General features: G+C 39.7%; 1 protein-coding gene across 1 annotated transcript in view; it reads right to left on the reverse strand.

Annotated features, from left to right (window-relative positions):
* Positions 1–19,067, reverse strand: part of PFDN1 (prefoldin subunit 1) — a 60,172-nt gene that overhangs the window by 31,758 nt on the left and 9,347 nt on the right. The window contains exon 3 of the mRNA XM_030869427.2: positions 16–100. Within this exon, the coding sequence (XP_030725287.1) occupies positions 16–100 (85 nt within the window). The remainder of the gene's footprint in view (positions 1–15; positions 101–19,067) is intronic.

Here is a 19,067-nt window from a genome sequence, read left to right on the forward strand (position 1 = left end):
TCAAAACTTACTTACTTCCAATTCTTTAATTTTTTCTTCCGCTATCTTCTGTTTCTCTAACAGCTGATTATGAATTGCCTCCTTGGATTGAAGAATAAACCTACAAAGCACAAAAAAGTTGAAGATTAAGCCACGTGACTACTATGTTCATCAAAATCAACAACTATATGCCACAAATATTAAACTAAGAAAACTAGAAGGATGATCTCCAATTGAGAACAAATAAAATGTATTACTATGTTATGACAAACTCAGGAAACCTCCACAGGTTGAAGCCTTCTTGGCTGAGAAGGAATAAAAGCTTAAAAGTAAATTGTGCCTTCTGGTCTTAAGAAGGGAATCGGGCTTCAAGTATATTCATAGACAAAAGGAGAAAAAAACATAAAGGGATAAAAATCTACTGTAGGCTAGAAGAAAAGTTAACAAACAATAAAAATCCCCCGTAACTTTAATTTTTCAGTTTCCTGTATCAACTTTTATCTAGATATCTTTCAAACAATATTTGTAAATTACAGCTCCTCCTCCAACCTTTAAAAAAAATTTTTGTAACAGCAGTAACTCATGACCTTTTAAAGTCACAATCAAGTACTGTGTTAGGATCAATGCATTAGTGTTTATATGAGTTCCTCACACAAAAAGCGCTGTATAAGGCCCAGTATCTTTTATTATTATATCCAGAGTGTATAATACCTCTGAAAAGCTCAAAATGCACAAGTGGAAATTTTCAACTTTTTCCATTTTACATTCAGGCACATTATTTACAGTTGATGAGGGTGGAAATATGGGGAAACTTTAAAAGTTAATACTGAGGGGCTTCCCTGGTGGCGCAGTGGTTGAGAGTCCGCCTGCCGATGCAGGGGACACAGGTTCATGCCCTGGTCCGGGAAGATCCCACATGCCACAGAGCGGCTAGGCCCGTGAGCCATGGCCACTGAGCCTGTGCATCCGGAGCCTGTGCTCCGCAACGAGAGAGGCCACAACAAGTGAGAGGCCCGCATGCCACAAAAAAAAAAAAAAAGTTAATACTGAATCTGTTTTGTGACTTTAGGTTCATAATTCTTGCTGTGGGCAAAGGAAGAGCAAACTATTTTATAGCCTAAAGCAAGTAAATTGAAATATTTCCCTTCCACTGGAAGAAAGGGAAAATCTCAATTACTCAAATCTCTTTCAGGACTGTCCAACTGGGTTATAACAGATTCCAAAAAAGAACAACAACGAAAAATACAATTAATTAAGTAGATTGTTTCTTCTCTTTGAACATAACTTAGAGTTTAGCAAAAAACTAAACATCATCTCATTACATGCATGATTTTACTAACAAAGTCTTTCAGCCATGGAAATAATTTTCAGAGTAAAATATACATTTTTAAATAGCACTGATTGCTGGCCAGTGAATAGTATTCTCAAACAATAGGTCATCAGACATTATCTTTATTAGTGTCTGGGAAATTTTCAAAGCTAAGATTAGAGGTCAAGTCATTACTTATGTGGTCTTTAAAAATAAAGTATCTGAACAGATACTAAATCCCTTGAGCAGAAAATAAAATTACTAGAAAGCAAGAACACTCAACAACAAAAACATGTTTTTCCATGGCCACACACCCCTGAGGTATCTATATTGAACTGTGCCAACTTCAAAGGCCAGAGAGATGTCATCAAAGCTGGCCAATCTACAAGCCTGAGGACATCTCAGCCATGAGAGTTTTAAACAAGGATGAGTATGGAGTAAATTCAAATGTCTATCTCAAAGAATAATTACATAGACAAAATTTAAACCAAAAAAAATTACAGAAAATTTAGTTCTCAATTTTTAAAATGCCAAAGATACATTGTATGAGGATTGGAAAGAGCCCCCAGAAACATTTGGATTTCTGGAAAAAGTCTTTAGAAAACACCTTTTTCTAGTGTTAAAAGACAATGAATTCTCAGACGTTATTTTGAAGATAAAGGATATATCATGATAATGTAATTATGAGTGGTACATGATAAATAAGTATTATGTACACTACTTCTCAAAGTAGAGACTCTCACAGACATCCTGCCTGATAGTTTATGGAAAGCCAAATGGTAGACAAAGGATTCCACAGTTCAGAATGCCACAAAGGAAAACTAAAGCATGAAATGAAAAATTATTTTCATATAACAGATATGCACAAAACATGCTTATTAATACTCAGCATCATATAATCTACAACAGTCACTGCTTTGTATTGATAAAAGGCCTCTACATTGGAAATCAATGCCATGTGACCCTGCACTGTAAACTATCAAGGATATGTAGCCTGCTGTTTCATTTCCTCATTTATTTGTAATTACGCCATCTGAAAAACGTAATTTATGATGGCTTTTGGTTTTCTTTATTTGAGAAACATCAGAAGCTGTGTTCTGAACTCTCCTGCAGGCTGATACATAACTTCTATTTTCTAATGATTCAGCATATATAAAAAGTGTTGTTCACCTGCAAAAACACAATCTAGGATCAGTGGCAATGCTGTTTTTGGGTACACTTCCAAAGTATGGTAACCTGAACATAGATTATTCAGAAACAACAATGTGCTTACGATAATGCATTTTGTTTGGGTGGGAAATTTTTAGAATATGAAAACATATTCTAGTGGCATGTAAAGAATCTGCAAATTAAGTAGCACGCAAAAGGCTAGATAAAAATGATCATATCTTGCTCCTTTGCCTCACTCCACTGGTGATGAAAACTACTTGCATGTGTGCACAAAGATCAACATGCAAAAAAATTTTTTACTTCATAATTTTTTAGCAAAACAAAAACAAACAAAAACCTAAATCCCTTAGTAAAGAAGCAATTAAAATTTATGCTACATCCATATTGTGAAAGGTTGAGTAAGACTTCTATTATTGGCATTATGCAGAGTAGACATCCAGAGCAATGCAAAAAAAAAAAAACTTTTCTTTAACATTTTGCTGAGCAACCACAAATTAAAGATTTCACAACGTGGAGAAAAGGGAACCCTCGTGTACTGTTCGTGGGGATGTAAATTGGTGCAGCCACTATGGAAAACAGTATAGAAGTTCCTCAAAAAATTAAAAATAGGGCTTCACTGGAGGCACAGTGGTTGAGAGTCCGCCTGCCGATACAGGGGACGTGGGTTCGTGCCCCGGTCCGGGAGGATCCCACGTGCTGCGGAGCGGCTGGGCCCGTGGGCCATGGCCACTGAGCCTGCGCATCCGGAGCCTGTGCTCCGCGGTGGGCACAGCAGTGAGAGGCCCGCATATGGCAAAAAAAAAAAAATTAAAAATAGAGCTACCACAGAACTACCATATGATCCAGCAATTCCACTCCTGGGTATTTATCCAAAGAAAATGAAAACACAAATTAGAAAAGATATATTCACCCGTATGTTCATTGCACCATTATTTATAATAGCCAGGATATGGAAGCAACCTAAGTAACCATCAATAGATAATGGATAAAGAAGATGTAAGATGTATATACATATATAAATACACACACACATATACATATATATGATGAAATATTACTCAACGGTTTTTTTAAAAAGAATGAAATCTTCCCATATGTGACAACATGAATGGAACCAGAGGGTGTTATGCTAAGTGAAATTAGTCAAAGAAAGACAAATACTTTATAATTTCACTTATATGTGGAATCTAAAAAATAAATTAGGGACTTCCCTGGTGGCACAGTGGTTAAGAATCCACTTGCCAATGCAGGGGACATGGGTTTGATCCCTGGTCCAGGAAGATCCCACATGCCGTGTAGCAACTAAGCCCATGTGCCACAACTACTGAGTCTGCGCTCTAGAGCCCATGCTCCACAACAAGAGAAGCCACCACAAAGAGAAGCCAACGCACTGCAATGAAGAGTAGCCCCCATCCACCGCAACTAGAGAAAGCCTGCCAGCAGCAGCAAAGACCCAACGCAGCCAAAAGTATATTTAAAAATTAAAAACAGGGCTTCCCTGGTGGCACAGTGGTTGAGAGTCCGCCTGCCGATGCAGGGGACACGGGTTCGTGCCCCGGTACGGGAAGATCCCACATGCCGCGGAGCAGCTGGGCCCGTGAGCCATGGCCGCTGAGCCTGTGCGTCCGGAGCCTGTGCTCCACAACGGGAGAGGCCACAACAGTGAGAGGCCCGCGTACCACAAAAAATAAATAAATAAAAACAAATTAACAAACGCAGCAAAAATGAAACAGTTATAGATACAGAGAGCAAACAGGTGGTTGCCAGAGTGGAGGGCGGTAAGGAGAAGAAAGAAATAGGTGAGGGAGATTAAGAGGTACAAACTTCCAGTTGCAAAATAAATGAGTCAAGGGTATAAAATGTACAGTGTGGGGGATATATTCAATAACTATGTAATATCTTTGTATGGTGACAAATCGTAACTAGACTTACATGGTGATCATTTTGAAATACATTTTGAAATACACTTCTATACATTTTGAAATGTACTAAAATACTGAATCACTATGCTATATAACAGAAAGTAACATAGCATTGTAGGTCAATTACACTTCAAACACAAACACACAAACCAACTCACAGAAAAAGAGATCAGATTTGTGGTTACCATAGGCAGGGGGTGAGGGAAGGGGAACTGGATAAAGGCAGTCAAAAGGTACAAACTTCCACTGAGACAAATAAGTACTAGGGACGTAATATAAAATATGGTAAATAAAATTGCCACTGCTGTATGTTACATATGAAGCTGTAGAGTAAATCCTAAGACTTCTCATCACAAGGAAAAAAATATTTTTTTCTATTCTTTAACTGTGTATCTATACGAGATGATGCATGTTCACTAAACTTATGTGACAAACATTTTATAATGTATGCAAGTCAAATCATTATACTGTGCACCTTAAACTTACACAATGCTGTTTGTCAATTACATCTCAATAAAACTGGAAGAAAAAAAAAGATTCTACAGGGGCCAAAATGAAGTGAAATCAGAAATTGTGGAAGGTAAGAAAGCAATAAATTGGTTTTCACCAAGAGAGATTCTGCTTAATCCTAGAGACCTTCAGTATCCACACTGGCACAGACACAGGAGATAAAACCTAGGCACCATCCAAAGTGATGATGTTATTAAGAGAATCCTCAATTAAAGGGTTCCACCTTCAGTCTAAGAGTGAAAACAACAACAACAACAACTTGTCTCTCAGTACGGTAAAATAAACTTGTCTATCTATACCTTGGTAGTAAGTAAAATGAAAAAACAAAAATGTCCCCTAAGAATTTGTAACCATAAGATGACTTCCTCATGGGTTCTGGTCCAAATTCACCCTATAAGGGAATTCCCCGGGGGTTCACTGGTTAGGACTCCACACTTTCACTGCCAATGGCATGAGTTCAATCCCTGGTTGGGGAACTAAGATACTGCAAGCCACACAGCTCAGCCAAAAAAAAATAAAAATAATTTTTAAAATTAAAAATTAAAAATTCAACCTAGTTATGGTCTAGAAAATCTCAAGCACAGAATTTCATTTACAGTGTTCCTAATTACATACATGGCAAAGGTGAAGTAAACCTGAAGATGGGTTAATAAAAATTAATCAAACTAAAACACAAAGAGAAAAAAAGGTGTAAAAACGAATAAAACAAACCAAACAAAAACAGGATACAGCAGGCAAGACATAAGAGACAATATTAAGTTGTCTAACATATGTGTAATTAGAGACCCAGAACAAGAAGAAAAAAAATGGAGAAACATCTGAAGAGACAATGGACAAGAATTTTCTAAAACAAATGAAAAAAAGAAGCCAAATCACACTTCCAAGACACTCAGAGAAACCCAGACAAAAATAAATACAACAAAACAAAACTAGATGTAACATAACCAAATTATAGAAAACTAAAACTAAAAAGAAAATCTTGAAGGCAGCCAGAAAATGACATACTGCATTAAGAGAAACAACGATAAGAGTTACATCAAACTTCTTGTCACAAACTATGCAAGGAAGACAATGGAATGACATTTTCAAAATACTGACAGACAAAAGCTATTAACCAGCATTACATACACAGTGAACATATACTTCAAAAATGAAGGAGAAATTCAAACAAACAAAAGCTGAGAGAATGTATTCTAGCAAACATACATAAGAAATTTTAAAGGTAGCTGTTCCAGCAGAAGGAGTATGATAACATATGGAAACTTATAAAGAAATGAAAAGCACTGGAAATAGTATAAATTAAGATAAATATAAAAGGCATGCTTTTCTCATTGTTAATCATTTTAAAAGATAGTTGGGACTTCCCTGGTGGCACAGTGGTTAAGAATCTGCCTGCCAATGCAGGGGACACAGGTTTGATCCCTTGTCCGGGAAGATCCCACATGCCGCAGAGCAACTAAGCCTGTGCGCCACAACTACTGAGCCTGCGCTCTAGAGCCCATGAGACACAACTACTGAGCCTGCGTGCTGCAACTACTGAAGCCCACGAGGCTAGAGCCCGTGCTCCGCAACAGAAACCTGCGCACCGCAACAAAGAGTAGCCTGCACTTGCCACAACCAGAGAAAGCCCACGTGCAGCAATGAAGACCCAACGCAGCCCAAAATTAAATAAATAAATAAATTTTAAAATAAATAAACAAAAAAAAATAAAAGGTAGTTGACTGTCTAAATCATGGGTTGGCAAACTGGCTTGCAGGCTGAATCGGTCACACTCATTTGTCTATAGAATGTCTATGGCTGCTTTCTCCCAACAATGGCAGAGTTAAGAGAGCTCTGACAGAGATCATATGGCCAGCAAAGCCAAAAATATCTACTATATGTCCCATTAAAAAACAAGCTTGCTGGGCTTCCCTGGTGGCGCGGTGGTTAAGAATCTGCCTGCCAATGCAGGGGACACGGGTTCAATCCCCTGTCCAAGAAGATCACACATGCCACAAAGCAACTAAGCCCGTGTGCCACAACTACAGAGCCTGAATCCTGGAGCCCGCAAGCCACAATTACTGAGCCTGCGTGCCACAACTACTGAAGCCCACACGCCTAGAGCCCCGTGCTCCGCAACAAGAGAAGCCACCGCAATGAGAAGCCCACGCATCACAACGAAGAGCAGCCCCCACTCACTAAAACTAGAGAAAGCCCATGCGTAGCAACAAAGACCCAACACAACCAAAAATTAATTAATTAATTTTTTTAAAAAACGGTCAAGAAGGTTTAAAAAAATAAAGACACTGGCGGCAGTAGTTCTGGGGAGTACTCACTGGCGTGAGCCCTCCTGGAGGCTACCATTCTCTCACCAAGACCATCCAACAACCTGGAGGCTCCAATGCTGGGATGCTTCAGGCCAAAAAACCAACATGGTGGAAACACAGCCCCACCCATCAGCAGAAAGGGAGCTTAAAATCTCCCTAAGCATACAGGTGCCCAATAAACACACCCCCTGACATGGCCCTGCCCACCAGAGGGACAAGACCCAGCTCCATCACCCAGTGGGCAGGAACCAGTACCTCCGACCAGGAAGACTGCACAAGCCTCTTAGACAGCCTGATCCACCAGGGAGCAGACAGCAGAAGCAAGAACTACAACCCTGCAGCCTGTGAAACAAACCACAATCACAGATAATTAAACAAAATGAGACAGCAGAAGAATAGGTCCCAGATCAAGGAAAAGATAAAACCCCAGAAGAAAAACGAAGAATGGGAGATAGGCAATTTAACCGAAAAAGAATTCAGAGTAATGATAGTAAAGATGATCAAGGAACTCAGAAGAAAAAATGGTGGCACATAGAGAAGACACAAGAAATGTTTAACAAAGACCCATAAGAATTAAAAATGAACAAACAGATGAACAATACAATAACTGAAATGAAAAATACACTATAAGAAATCAATAGCAAAGTAACTGAGGCTGAAGAATGGATAAGTGAGCTGGAAGACAGAATGGTGGAAATCACTGCCATGGAACAGAAAAAAGAAAGAAGAAAAAAAAATGAGGACAGTCTCAGAGACCTCTGGGACAACATTAAATGCACAACATTTGCATTATAGGGGTCCCGGAAGGAGAAGAGAGTGAGAAAGGACCTGAGAAAATATTTGAAAAGGTAACAGCTGAAAACTTCCCTAACATGGAAAAGGAAATGGTCACCCAAGTCCAGGAAGCACAGAGAGTCCCAGGCAGGATAAACCCAAGCAAGAACGTGCCGAAAGACATAGTGATCAAATTGACAAAAATTAAAGACAAAGAAAAATATATTAAAAGCAAAAAGGGAAAAGCAACAAATAACGTACAAGGAAACTCCCATAACGTTATCAGTTGATTTCTCAGCAGATACTCTGCAAGCCAGAAGGGAATGGCACAATATATTTAAAGTGATGAAAGGGAAGAACCAACAACCAAGAATATTCTACCCAGCAAGGCTCTCATTCAGATTTGATGGAGAAATCAAGTTTTCCAGACAAGCAAAAGCTAATACAATTCAGCACCACCAGACCAGCTTTGCAACAAATGCTAAAGGAACTTCTCTAAGCAGAAAAGGCCACTACTGGACACAAGAAAACTGAGAATAAAAAAGCCACCGGTACAGGCAAACATAAACAAAGCCAGGAAATCATCTACACACAAATATGACATCAAAACCAGCAATCGTGAGGACAGCACAAATGCAGAATATTGGAAATGCATTTGAAATTAAAAGACCAGTAACTAAAAACAATCTTGTTCATATATAGACTGTTATATAAAAACCTCATGGTAACCACAAACCAAAAACCTACAATAGATATACACATAAAAAAGAAAAAGCAATCCAAACACAACATGAAAGATAGACATCAAACTACAAAAGAACAGAAGAGGAAGGGAAGAAAAAAGACCTACAGGGCTTCCCTGGTGACACAGTGGTTAAGAATCCGCCTGCCAATGCAGGGGACTCCGGTTCAAGCCCTGGTCCGGGAAGATCCCACATGCCATGGAGCAACTAAGCCCATGCACCACAACTACTGAGCCTGCGCTCTAGAGCCCACAAGCCACAACTACTGAAGCCCGTGTGCTTAGAGCCCGTGCTCTGCAACAAGAGAAGCCACCCAATGAGAAGCCCGCGCACTGCACCAAAGAGTAGCCCCCGCTCGCTGCAACTAGAGAAAAGCCCACATGCAGCAACAAAGACCCAACACAGCCAAAAATAAAAATAAAATTTTTAAAAAAGACCTACAAAAAAATCCAAAACAATTAACAAATGGCAATAGAAACATACATATTGATAATTACCTTAAATGTAAATGGATTAAATAGTCCAACCAAAAGACACAGACTGGCTGAATGGATACAACAACAAGACCTGTATATATGCTATCTACAAGAGACCTGCTTCAGATCTAGGGACATATACAGACTGAAATTGAGGGGATGGAAAAAGGTACTCCATGCAAATGGAAACCAAAAGAAAGCTGGAGTAGCAATACTCACAGCAGACAAAATAGACGTTACGATAAAGACTGTAACAACAGACAAAGAAGGACACTACATTATGATCAAGGGATCAATCCAAGAAGAAGATATAACAATTATAAAATATATATGCACCCAACACAGGAGCACCCCAAAATATAAGGCAAATGCTAACAGCCATAAAAGGAGAAATCAACAGTAACACAATAATAGTGGGGGATTTTAACACTCCACTCTCATCAATGGACAGATCATCCAGACAGAAAATCAGTAAGGAAACACAGGCCTTAAATGACACATCAGACATTCCATCCGAGAGCAGCAGAATATACTTTCTTCTCAACTGCACATGGAACATTCTCCAGGATAGATCACATCTTAGGCCACAAATCAAGCCTCAGTAAATTTACAAAAATTGAAATCATATCAAGCATCTTTTCTGACCACAACACTATGAGATTAGAAATCAATTACAGGAAAAAAAAAACTGTAAAAAACACAAACACATGGAGGCTAAACAATATGTTACTAAATAATCAATAGATCACTGAAGAAATCAAAGAGGAAATCAAAAATACCTAGAGATAAATGACAACAAAAATATGTTGATCCAAAACCTACGGGATGCAGCAAAAGCAGGGCTAAGAGGGAAATGTTCAGCAATACAATCTTACCTCAGGAAACAAGAAAAATCTCAAACAAACAACCTAACCTTACACCTAAAGCAACCAGAGAAAGAAGAACAAACAAAACCCGAAGTTAATAGAAGGTAAGAAATCATAAAGATCAGAGCAGAAATAAATGAAATAGAAACGAAGAAAACAGTAGAAAAGATCAATCAAACTAAAATCTGGTTCTTTGAAAAGATAAACAAAATTGATAATCCTTTAGCCAGACTCATCAAGAAAAAAAGGGAGAAGGCTCAAATCAATAAAATTAGAAATGGTAAAGGAGAAGTTACAAGCACAGAAATACAAAAGATCATAAAAGACTACTACAAACAATTATTGAATATATGCCAAAAAATAGATAACTTGGAAGAAATGGACACATTTTTAGAAAAGTACAACCTTCCAAGACTGAACCAGGAAGAAACAGAAAATATGAACAGACCAATCACAAGTACTGAAATTGAAACTGTGATTTAAAAACTCCCAACAAACAAAAGTCCAGGACCAGATGGCTTCACGGGGGAATTCTATCAAACATTGAGAGAAGAATTCACACCTATCCTTCTGAAACTATACCAAAAAATTGTAGAGGAAGGAACGCTCCTAAGAATCTGAAAAAAAAATGAATATATGTATATGTATAACTGAATGACTTTGCTGTACACCTGAAACACAATATTGTAAATCAACTATACTCCCATAAAATTTTTAAAATAAATAAGCAAACTCAAAGACATAGCAATAGAACTACCAAGACAAAGCACTCCGAGGAAAAAAAACAGGAAATAAAAAAGAAATGAGGACTTCCCTGGTGGCGCAGTGGTTAAGAATCCGCCTGCCAATGCAGGGGACACGGGTTCGAGCCCTGGTCCAGGAAGATCCCACATGCCGCGCAGCAACTAAGCCCGTGTGCCACAACTGCTGAGCCTGCGCTCCAGAGCCCGCAAGACACAACTACTGAAGCCCGCACACCTAGAGCCTGTGCTCCAAGGAGAGGCCACTGCAATGAGAAGCCCGCGCACCGCAACAGAGAGTGGCCCCCGCTCACTGCAACTAGAGAAAGCCCACGCACAGCAACGAAGACCTAATGCAGCCAATAAATTAATTAATTTTTTTTTAAAAAAAGAAATGAGCTGGGACTTCCCTGGTGGTCCAGTGGTTAAGACTCTGTGCTTCCAATGCAGGGGACGCGGTTTCGATCTCTGGTTGGGGAACGAAGACCCACACGACGTGCAGCTTGGCCAAAAAATAAATTAATTAATTTAAAAAGGGACTTGCCTGGTGGCTCAGTGGTTAAGAATCTGCCTGCCAATGCAGGGGACACGGGATCAAACCCGTGTCCGGGAAGATCCCACAGGCCACAAAGCAACTAAGCCCACACACAAATACTGAAGCCTGTGCGCCCCAGAGCCCACATGCCACAACTACCAAGCCCATGTGCTGCCACTACTGAAGCCCCTGCGCCTAGAGCTCGTGCAGCGCACCAAGAGAAGCTAACACAATGAGAAACCCATGCGCTGCAACGAAGAGTAGCCCGTGCTCGCCGCCAACTAGAGAAAGCCCATGCACAGCAACAAAGACCCAACGCAGCCGGGAAAAAAAAAAAAAGAAATGAGCTATCAAGCCATGAAAGGACATGAAAAGACATGGAGGAAACTTAAATGCATATTGTTAAGTGAAAGAAGCAAGTAACGAAAAATGCTCTTTTACTCTGTATGATTTCCAACATATGACATTCTAGAAAAGGCTGAACTATAGAGAAATAAAAAGATGAGGGGTTTGAGGAGGGAAGGATGAATATGTGGAGCATAGAGGATTTGGGAGACAGTGAAACTGTTCTGTATGATAAAGTAATGGCAGATACAAAACATTATACATTTGTCAAAACCCATAGAACTGTACAAAAAGTGAATCCTAATATAAACTACGGACCTTAGTTAACCGTGATGTATAAATATTCCTTCAATTGTAACAAATATACTACACAAATGCAAGATATAAAAAGAGGAAGAAACTGGGGAGGGGGAATGTGAGAGCTCTTTGTACTTTCTGCTCAATTTTCTTGTAAACCTACAACTTATGCTCTAAAAAAGAAAGTCTACTAATTAAAGCAAACAAACAGGTTGGGGACATGTTAAAAGGGTACAGGAGACAACCTGAAACAAATCTATGGAACACAGCAATGTTCAAATATAAACTCTGAGTGATTCTGCTGCATCTTAGTACAATACTATTCATGTTCCCCTCATCAACTCCTATATCCATAAACCCTCCTTCCTCTTCTCTTCCAGTACCGATATTACAAGCATTATGCAGGCTCTAGGCTAAGCTATTTGTACCCAAAGTCCCTCTGAGAACTCATTTATTTTCAAGGCTTCAACCTGGCTAATGACCTTCAAAATATTATCAACCCCTATCACCTACACTATCATCTAATGGTCATTTCTACTTGTATGTTCCACATCTCCTCAAATTCAACATGTCCCAAATTAAACTCACTTTTTCTACCCATACCAACATTCCCTACAGTTTCCCCATTTCAATTTCAGTCTCTATCAGTGATATCACCACTTGCCCACTCACCTAAGTCTCAAACCTGCAGCTATTCTGTGTCCCCATATTCCCAATTTATCTCTAAGGCTCATTACTTTCTTTCATACTCACCCTCCTTCCTCTCCATCCCACTTCTGCCACTTTACCTTCTGCCCTTATTACTATACTCCTGAATTACTTCAAGAGCTTCCTACCTGTACTCCCTGATTAAATTCCGTAATTCATCTTAAATATTTTACCCAGTTTTCATGTAGCTAGCCCTGAACTGTTGGTCACTCCAATGATTGTTTTTGATGATTTTAGCAGACGCTATTGGTTGGCTACCCAGTATCTGCTCCTCTTACTTTGTTGACAGAGCCCCAGTTTTGTTTGGGTAGCCTGCACTGTCAAGAGACTCAGGGAGGTGAATCCTGTGGTAAATCTTGATTGGTCTTACCCATTCATGGCAGTTCCATACCCCAAGATTTAAGCCAAGCATGTAGCTCAGTTCTTGTCATGAAATGTGAGAGGTGGTCCTTTTGAAGACTTCTGGGAAAGATTTCTTTGCTCCCACAGAAGTGACACAAAACACATGATACTTTCTAACTCTGGATGTTGTCACATCTGAATGAAATCCTTGGAACTCCTGCAACCAATCTGAAGATGAAGCTGGCAAACACAGAGAGGAGGGCAGAGGCAAGAGTACTTAAAGAAGTGGAGTTAAAGCCCAATATACAGTCCCTGAGGAGGACTGATATGCACAGCATGGATAAATCGTGGAAGTACTATGCTTAATGAAAAAAGCCACAAAAGGAGTACATATGATAATGATTCTATTTATATATTCCATATAAAGTTCTAAAATAGACAAAATTAATCTACAGTGACAAATCTGATTATCAGTTGCCTAGAGCAGGATCTGGGGGAGTGGAGGACTGACTTGGAAAAAGCAATAAGGAACATTTTAGAGTGATGAAAATGTTCTATATCATGATTGGAGAGGTGGTTACATTTGTCAAAACTCATCCAACTCTACTCTTAGAATGAATGCATGTTACTATATATAAGTTATAGCTCAATAAAGCTGACTTAAGAAAGATACATAATTAGTCCTATAGTAGGCCAGATGGTTATACGTGCCAGGAGAAAAGTAAAGCCAAAAAACAGAGCATACAAGAAGCAAGTAGATGGGAGGTGGAAGTATGTATATACTACTTTTAAATAGGATGGTCATACCCAGCAATCCCATTACTGGGCATATAGCCAGAGAAAACCATAATTCAAAAAGACACACGTCGGCTTCCCTGGTGGCGCAGTGGTTGAGAGTCCACCTGCCGATGCAGGGGATGCAGGTTCGTGCCCCAGTCCGGGAAAATCCCACATGCCTCGGAGCGGCTGGGCCGGTGAGCCATGGCCGCTGAGCATGCATGTCCGGAGCCTGTGCTCTGCAACAGGAGAGGCTGCAACAGTGAGAGGCCTGCGTACCACCAAAAAAAAAAAAAAAAAGACACATGTACCCTAATGTTCATTGCAGCACTATTTACAATAGCCAGGTCATGGAAGCAACCTAAATGCCCATCAACAGACAAATGGAGAAAGAAGATGTGGTACATATATAAAATGGAGTATTACTCAGCCATAAAAAGGAACAAATTGGGTCATTTGTAGAGATGTGGATGGATCTAGAGACTGTCATACAGAGTAAGTCAGAAAGAGAAAAATATCATATATTAATGCATATATGTGGAATGTAGAAAAATGGTACAGATGAACCAGTTTGCAGGACAGAAATAGAGACACAGATGTAGAAAACAAACGTATGGACACCAAAGGGGGAAAGTGGCAGGGGGGATGGTGGTGGTGAGATGAATTGGGAGATTGGGATTGACATATATACATTAATATGTATAAAATAGATAACTAATAAGAACCTGCTGTATAGAAAAATAAATAAAATTTAAATGATAAAAATATAAACAGGGCTTCCCTGGTGGCACAGTGGTTAAGAATCCGCCTGCTAATGCAGGGGACAAAGGTTCGAGCCCTGGTCCAGGAAGATCCCACATGCCATGGAGCAACTAAGCCCGTGTGCCACAACTACTGAGCCTGTGCTCTAGAGCCTGCGAGCCACAACTACTGAGCCCACATGCCACAACTACTGAAGCCCATGCACCTAGAGCCCATGCTCTGCAACGAGAAGCCACCGCAATGAAAAGCCTGCACACCGCAAAGAGGAGTAGCCCCCACTCGCCACAACTAGAGAAAAAGCCCATGTGCAGCAACGAAGACCCAACACAGCCAATAATAAATACATAAATAAATAAATTTAAAATAAATAAATAAAATGAATAAGGTGGTCATAAAAGAGTGGATATATGTATAACTGATTCACTTTTTTGTACAGCAGAAAGTAACACAACATTGTAAATCAACTATACTCCAATAAAAAAAGATTTTAATATATTAGTAAATAAATAAATAGGGTGGTCACGAAAGGCCTCAATGCCTATTTAGTAAAGACCAGAAGGAAGAGAAGGTATAAGCCATACAGACATCTGGAAGAAGGTGGCTTCATTCAGAAAAACCAGAAAATACAAAAGCCCTTGTCTTTTTCACTGATAAAATTTAAAAGTCATCTGAAGATTCTGACTAGAGTGATCTGAATTTTGTTTTAAAAGAGTCACTCTGTCTGCTCAGTTGAGGACAGCTATAAAGTGTAAGGATATAAGCAGGGAGCCCAGTTAGGAGGCAACTGCAATCCAATGATAGTTTAGACCAGGGTGGTAACAAGTAATGTTCAGATTCTGTGCAAAATTTAAAGATGGAGTCTTTGCTAATGGACTGAATGTAAGACTGAAAGAGAGGAGTCAAGGATGACTCCAAGGGACTTCCCCAGTGGTCCAGTGGTAAAGAATCCACCTTCCAACGCAGGGGACATGGGTTTGATCCCTGGTCAGGGAACTAAAATCCCACATGCCATGGGGCAACTAAGCCCACGCGCTGCAACTACTGAGCCCTCGCACCTCAACTAGAGAAACTGCATGCCACAAATTACAGAGCCCATGCACTCTGGAGGCCACGAGCCACAACTGGAGAGAAGCCCACGCACTGCAATGAAGATCCCACGTGCCGCAACTAATACCCAAGGCAGCCAAAAAAAAAAGGATGACTCCAAGATTTGAAAGAGCTGGAAGGATAGAAAAGCCATTTGCGGGACCTTCCTAGCGGTCCAGTGGGTAAGACTCCGCGCTCCCAATGCTGGGGGCCCGGGTTCGATCCCTGGTCGGGGAACTGGATCCCGTATGAATGCCGCAATTAAGAATTTCGCATGTCACAAACTAAAGATCCCTCATGCCGCAACAAAGATCCCACATGCCGCAACGAAGATCCCGCATGCCGCATTTGGCTATGCTGGCATAGCCAAAATAAATAAATAAATAAATAATAAATAAATATTAAAATTGTTCCCCTCCCTCCAACCATCATTCCAACTGCCTTTAAAAAAAAGGAAAGAAAGAAAAGCCATTTGCTGAAATGAGAAAGACTGAAGGAGGAACTGGTTAATTTGTAACTAATGAGAATTTCATTTTGGTCAAGTCAGTTTTGAGATGCCTATTAGACCATCAAATGTAGATATAAAGGAGGCAGGTGGGTATATGCAACTTGGAGTTCAGGAAGGGTTCTAACCTAAGATAAAACTCTGCCAGTTGTCAGTATATAAAAAAGCATTTAAAGAGATAAGCCTGGATGAGATCACTAAGAAACTGAGTATATACAAGAAAAGAGAAAAAAAATCCAAAGGCTGAGCTAAGCCCAAGATCAATCTAATATTTGGAAACGGGAAAGAAAAGGAACCAGTAAAGGAAACTGAGAAGGAATGGCCAGTGAAATAGGAGGAAAACCAAGAGGTGGTATCCTGGAAGTCACAGGAAGAAAGTGCATCAAGGAAAGAAAGATAAACTGGACTAAATGCTTCTAAGTCAAATAAGATGAGGACTGGGAATTCACTATAATTATTTAAAAAATCATGGTCCCTTCAGGAAGCCAATTCCATGCAAACAAACATTCCTTGTTCTAGATGAGTAACTCACATACTGATAGGTTCAATCTGTACTAATTAAAAATCACTGTGTATTTTTAAATCAAACTATTACTCTTGAAATAGAAACAGTAGTATGTTAATCTATTTAAACATGACATTTATTTTTGGTGACTACTTGGTATTCTAAGCATTCTGGTAAATAATCACCTCTGATGTTTACCACTTTTACTCTGGCCTCATCAAACCCCAAACATTTCCACATATAAGCATCAAGCTATGCTACAAGTTTTTCCAAGATATGATCTTTATTTTCCTAGTAGGTTAAAATATAACATTGGATAAACGAGAACCAATGGGTAATAAAAAATTACTATCCAATGAGTACTGAAGGACACAAACAGAATACTCTTGGTACAAAAGCAGAAAGTCACAGAGAAATATAAATATATTTTGGCACAAGTGCAAAAGACTCAGACACACACATACAGGATGCATATTGTGGTCCAAATCTTTTTACCCTGAGCCAAACAATGTAAAAGGCCTGGCTTAGGGCAGTCATGCTCTTATCTACTTAGAGATACATTTTCAATACTGGGCTCCTGCTGCTGTGCAAATTTTGATATAAGAATATTCTAGTCCTCTTCAAAGCCAAAGGGATAGTGTCTTCCAAGTAATCTGGTCCATTTCAAGGTAACTGATCTTAGAACAAGAGTTGATAATGAGAGTTTCTGGCCAGAACAATGAGATAACATTCTCCCAGACATGTCCATTCAAACCTGAAATCTAAAATTAAAGTGGGTATACATTCTTCACAAAACCACAGGCACAGGCTTCCCTGGTGGCGCAGTGGTTGAGAGTCCGTCTGCCGATGCAGGGGACACGGGTTTGTGCCCCGGTCCGGGAAGATCCCACATGCCGCGGAGCAGCTAGGGCCGTGAGCCATGGCCGCTGAGCCTGCGTGTCTGGAGCCTGTGCTCCGCAATGGGAGAGGCCACAACAGTGAGATGCCCACGTACCGCAAAAAAACCCAAAAAAACAAAAACAAAACCACAGGCACTAATGGTACATGCAACACACTGCAATCCTAATTATTCCATCTGGGCAAAGGATATTTGCAATTCACAGCAATTCCTGATAGAAGTAATAAGAAAGAAAAGAATACCAATAAGTCATTACCAAGTGTGTACTGATGTATATGGACTGACTCTTACCTTTTAAGTCAATATTTTTTCTGAGTTCCTTTTGGGTGTTTCATTAAGCAGACTATGTTCCTTTTTTTTTTTTTTTTTTAATTTTTGGCCGTGTTGAGTCTTCATTGCTGCTCGCGGGCTTTCTCTAGTTGCAGTGAGCGGGGGCTATTCTTCACTGCAGTACGCGGGCTTCTCATTGCAGGGGCTTCTCTTGTTGTGGAGCATGGGCTCTAGGCACGTGGGCTCAGTAGTTGTGGCTCACGGGCTCTAGAGCGTAGGCTCAGTAGTTGTGGCACACAGGCTCAGCTGCTCTGTGGCATGTGGGATCTTCCGGGACCAGGGCTCAAACCCGTGTCCCCTGCATTGGCAGGTGGATTCTTAACCACTGCACCACCATGGAAGTCCCAGACTATGTTCCTTGACATGAACATGTCAGTCCTCTCTCAAACAGATTAGATAGCAAGTTGTTCCTAAATTTGCCACTACGAGATAAGTGGCAGCTAAAATCACAAAATTCTTGGTACAGCTTAAAATTTATTGTTTTTCACTTCAGAGAAATTCACCCAGTGTTAAGTCAGTTACAGCACCCAAATCCCCAATGACAAAGTAACAAAATTCAAGATTACTGCTATCTTTATTTTTATTTACATAGGAACAACAAAGTAATTTTTTTTTACCCTTCCCTCAGTTAACTACATTAATTCTTGCTTATCACCAATTGGAATACACTGCACTATCCTCTTGTGTTGATTGTTACTTTCATGCAACAAAAGCAGATCAAAAAAAAAGTCAGGCCTTTTGATGTCAGGAAATGCACAAGGAAACTCCTCCAAGTAATGGTAACAAAATGAATCAATTACATTTAAACAAGTTCTAGCCTAAACTAAGCAACCCTACAACAAAGACACATTAAATAAAAAAAATTTTTTTAATAAAAATTTTATTTCAGCATGTTTGTACATCCCAAGGTAAGTTTAACAGACTTCTTTTTCTTTTCTTATAATAAACTCCTAATTGACACATTTTCGAAATTAATGTCCTGTGTTTCAGTGAGATTGTTTGGATTCTGGAGAACATGGGAGGGCAAGAAGGGAAAGAATTATTAAAAGTATTCTTCTGCAAAAGAAAAATGGCTATGTAATTCCTACGCAAAATGTTTGTTAACTTCCCCTGCCATAAAACCAGTGATGTCATTCTACACTGCAGTAATCACAGTTACAACGAACACCGAGTTTTTAAATC

This window comes from Globicephala melas, chromosome 3, assembly GCF_963455315.2.
Source record: "Globicephala melas chromosome 3, mGloMel1.2, whole genome shotgun sequence".
In the NCBI taxonomy this organism is placed as follows: domain Eukaryota; kingdom Metazoa; phylum Chordata; class Mammalia; order Artiodactyla; family Delphinidae; genus Globicephala; species Globicephala melas.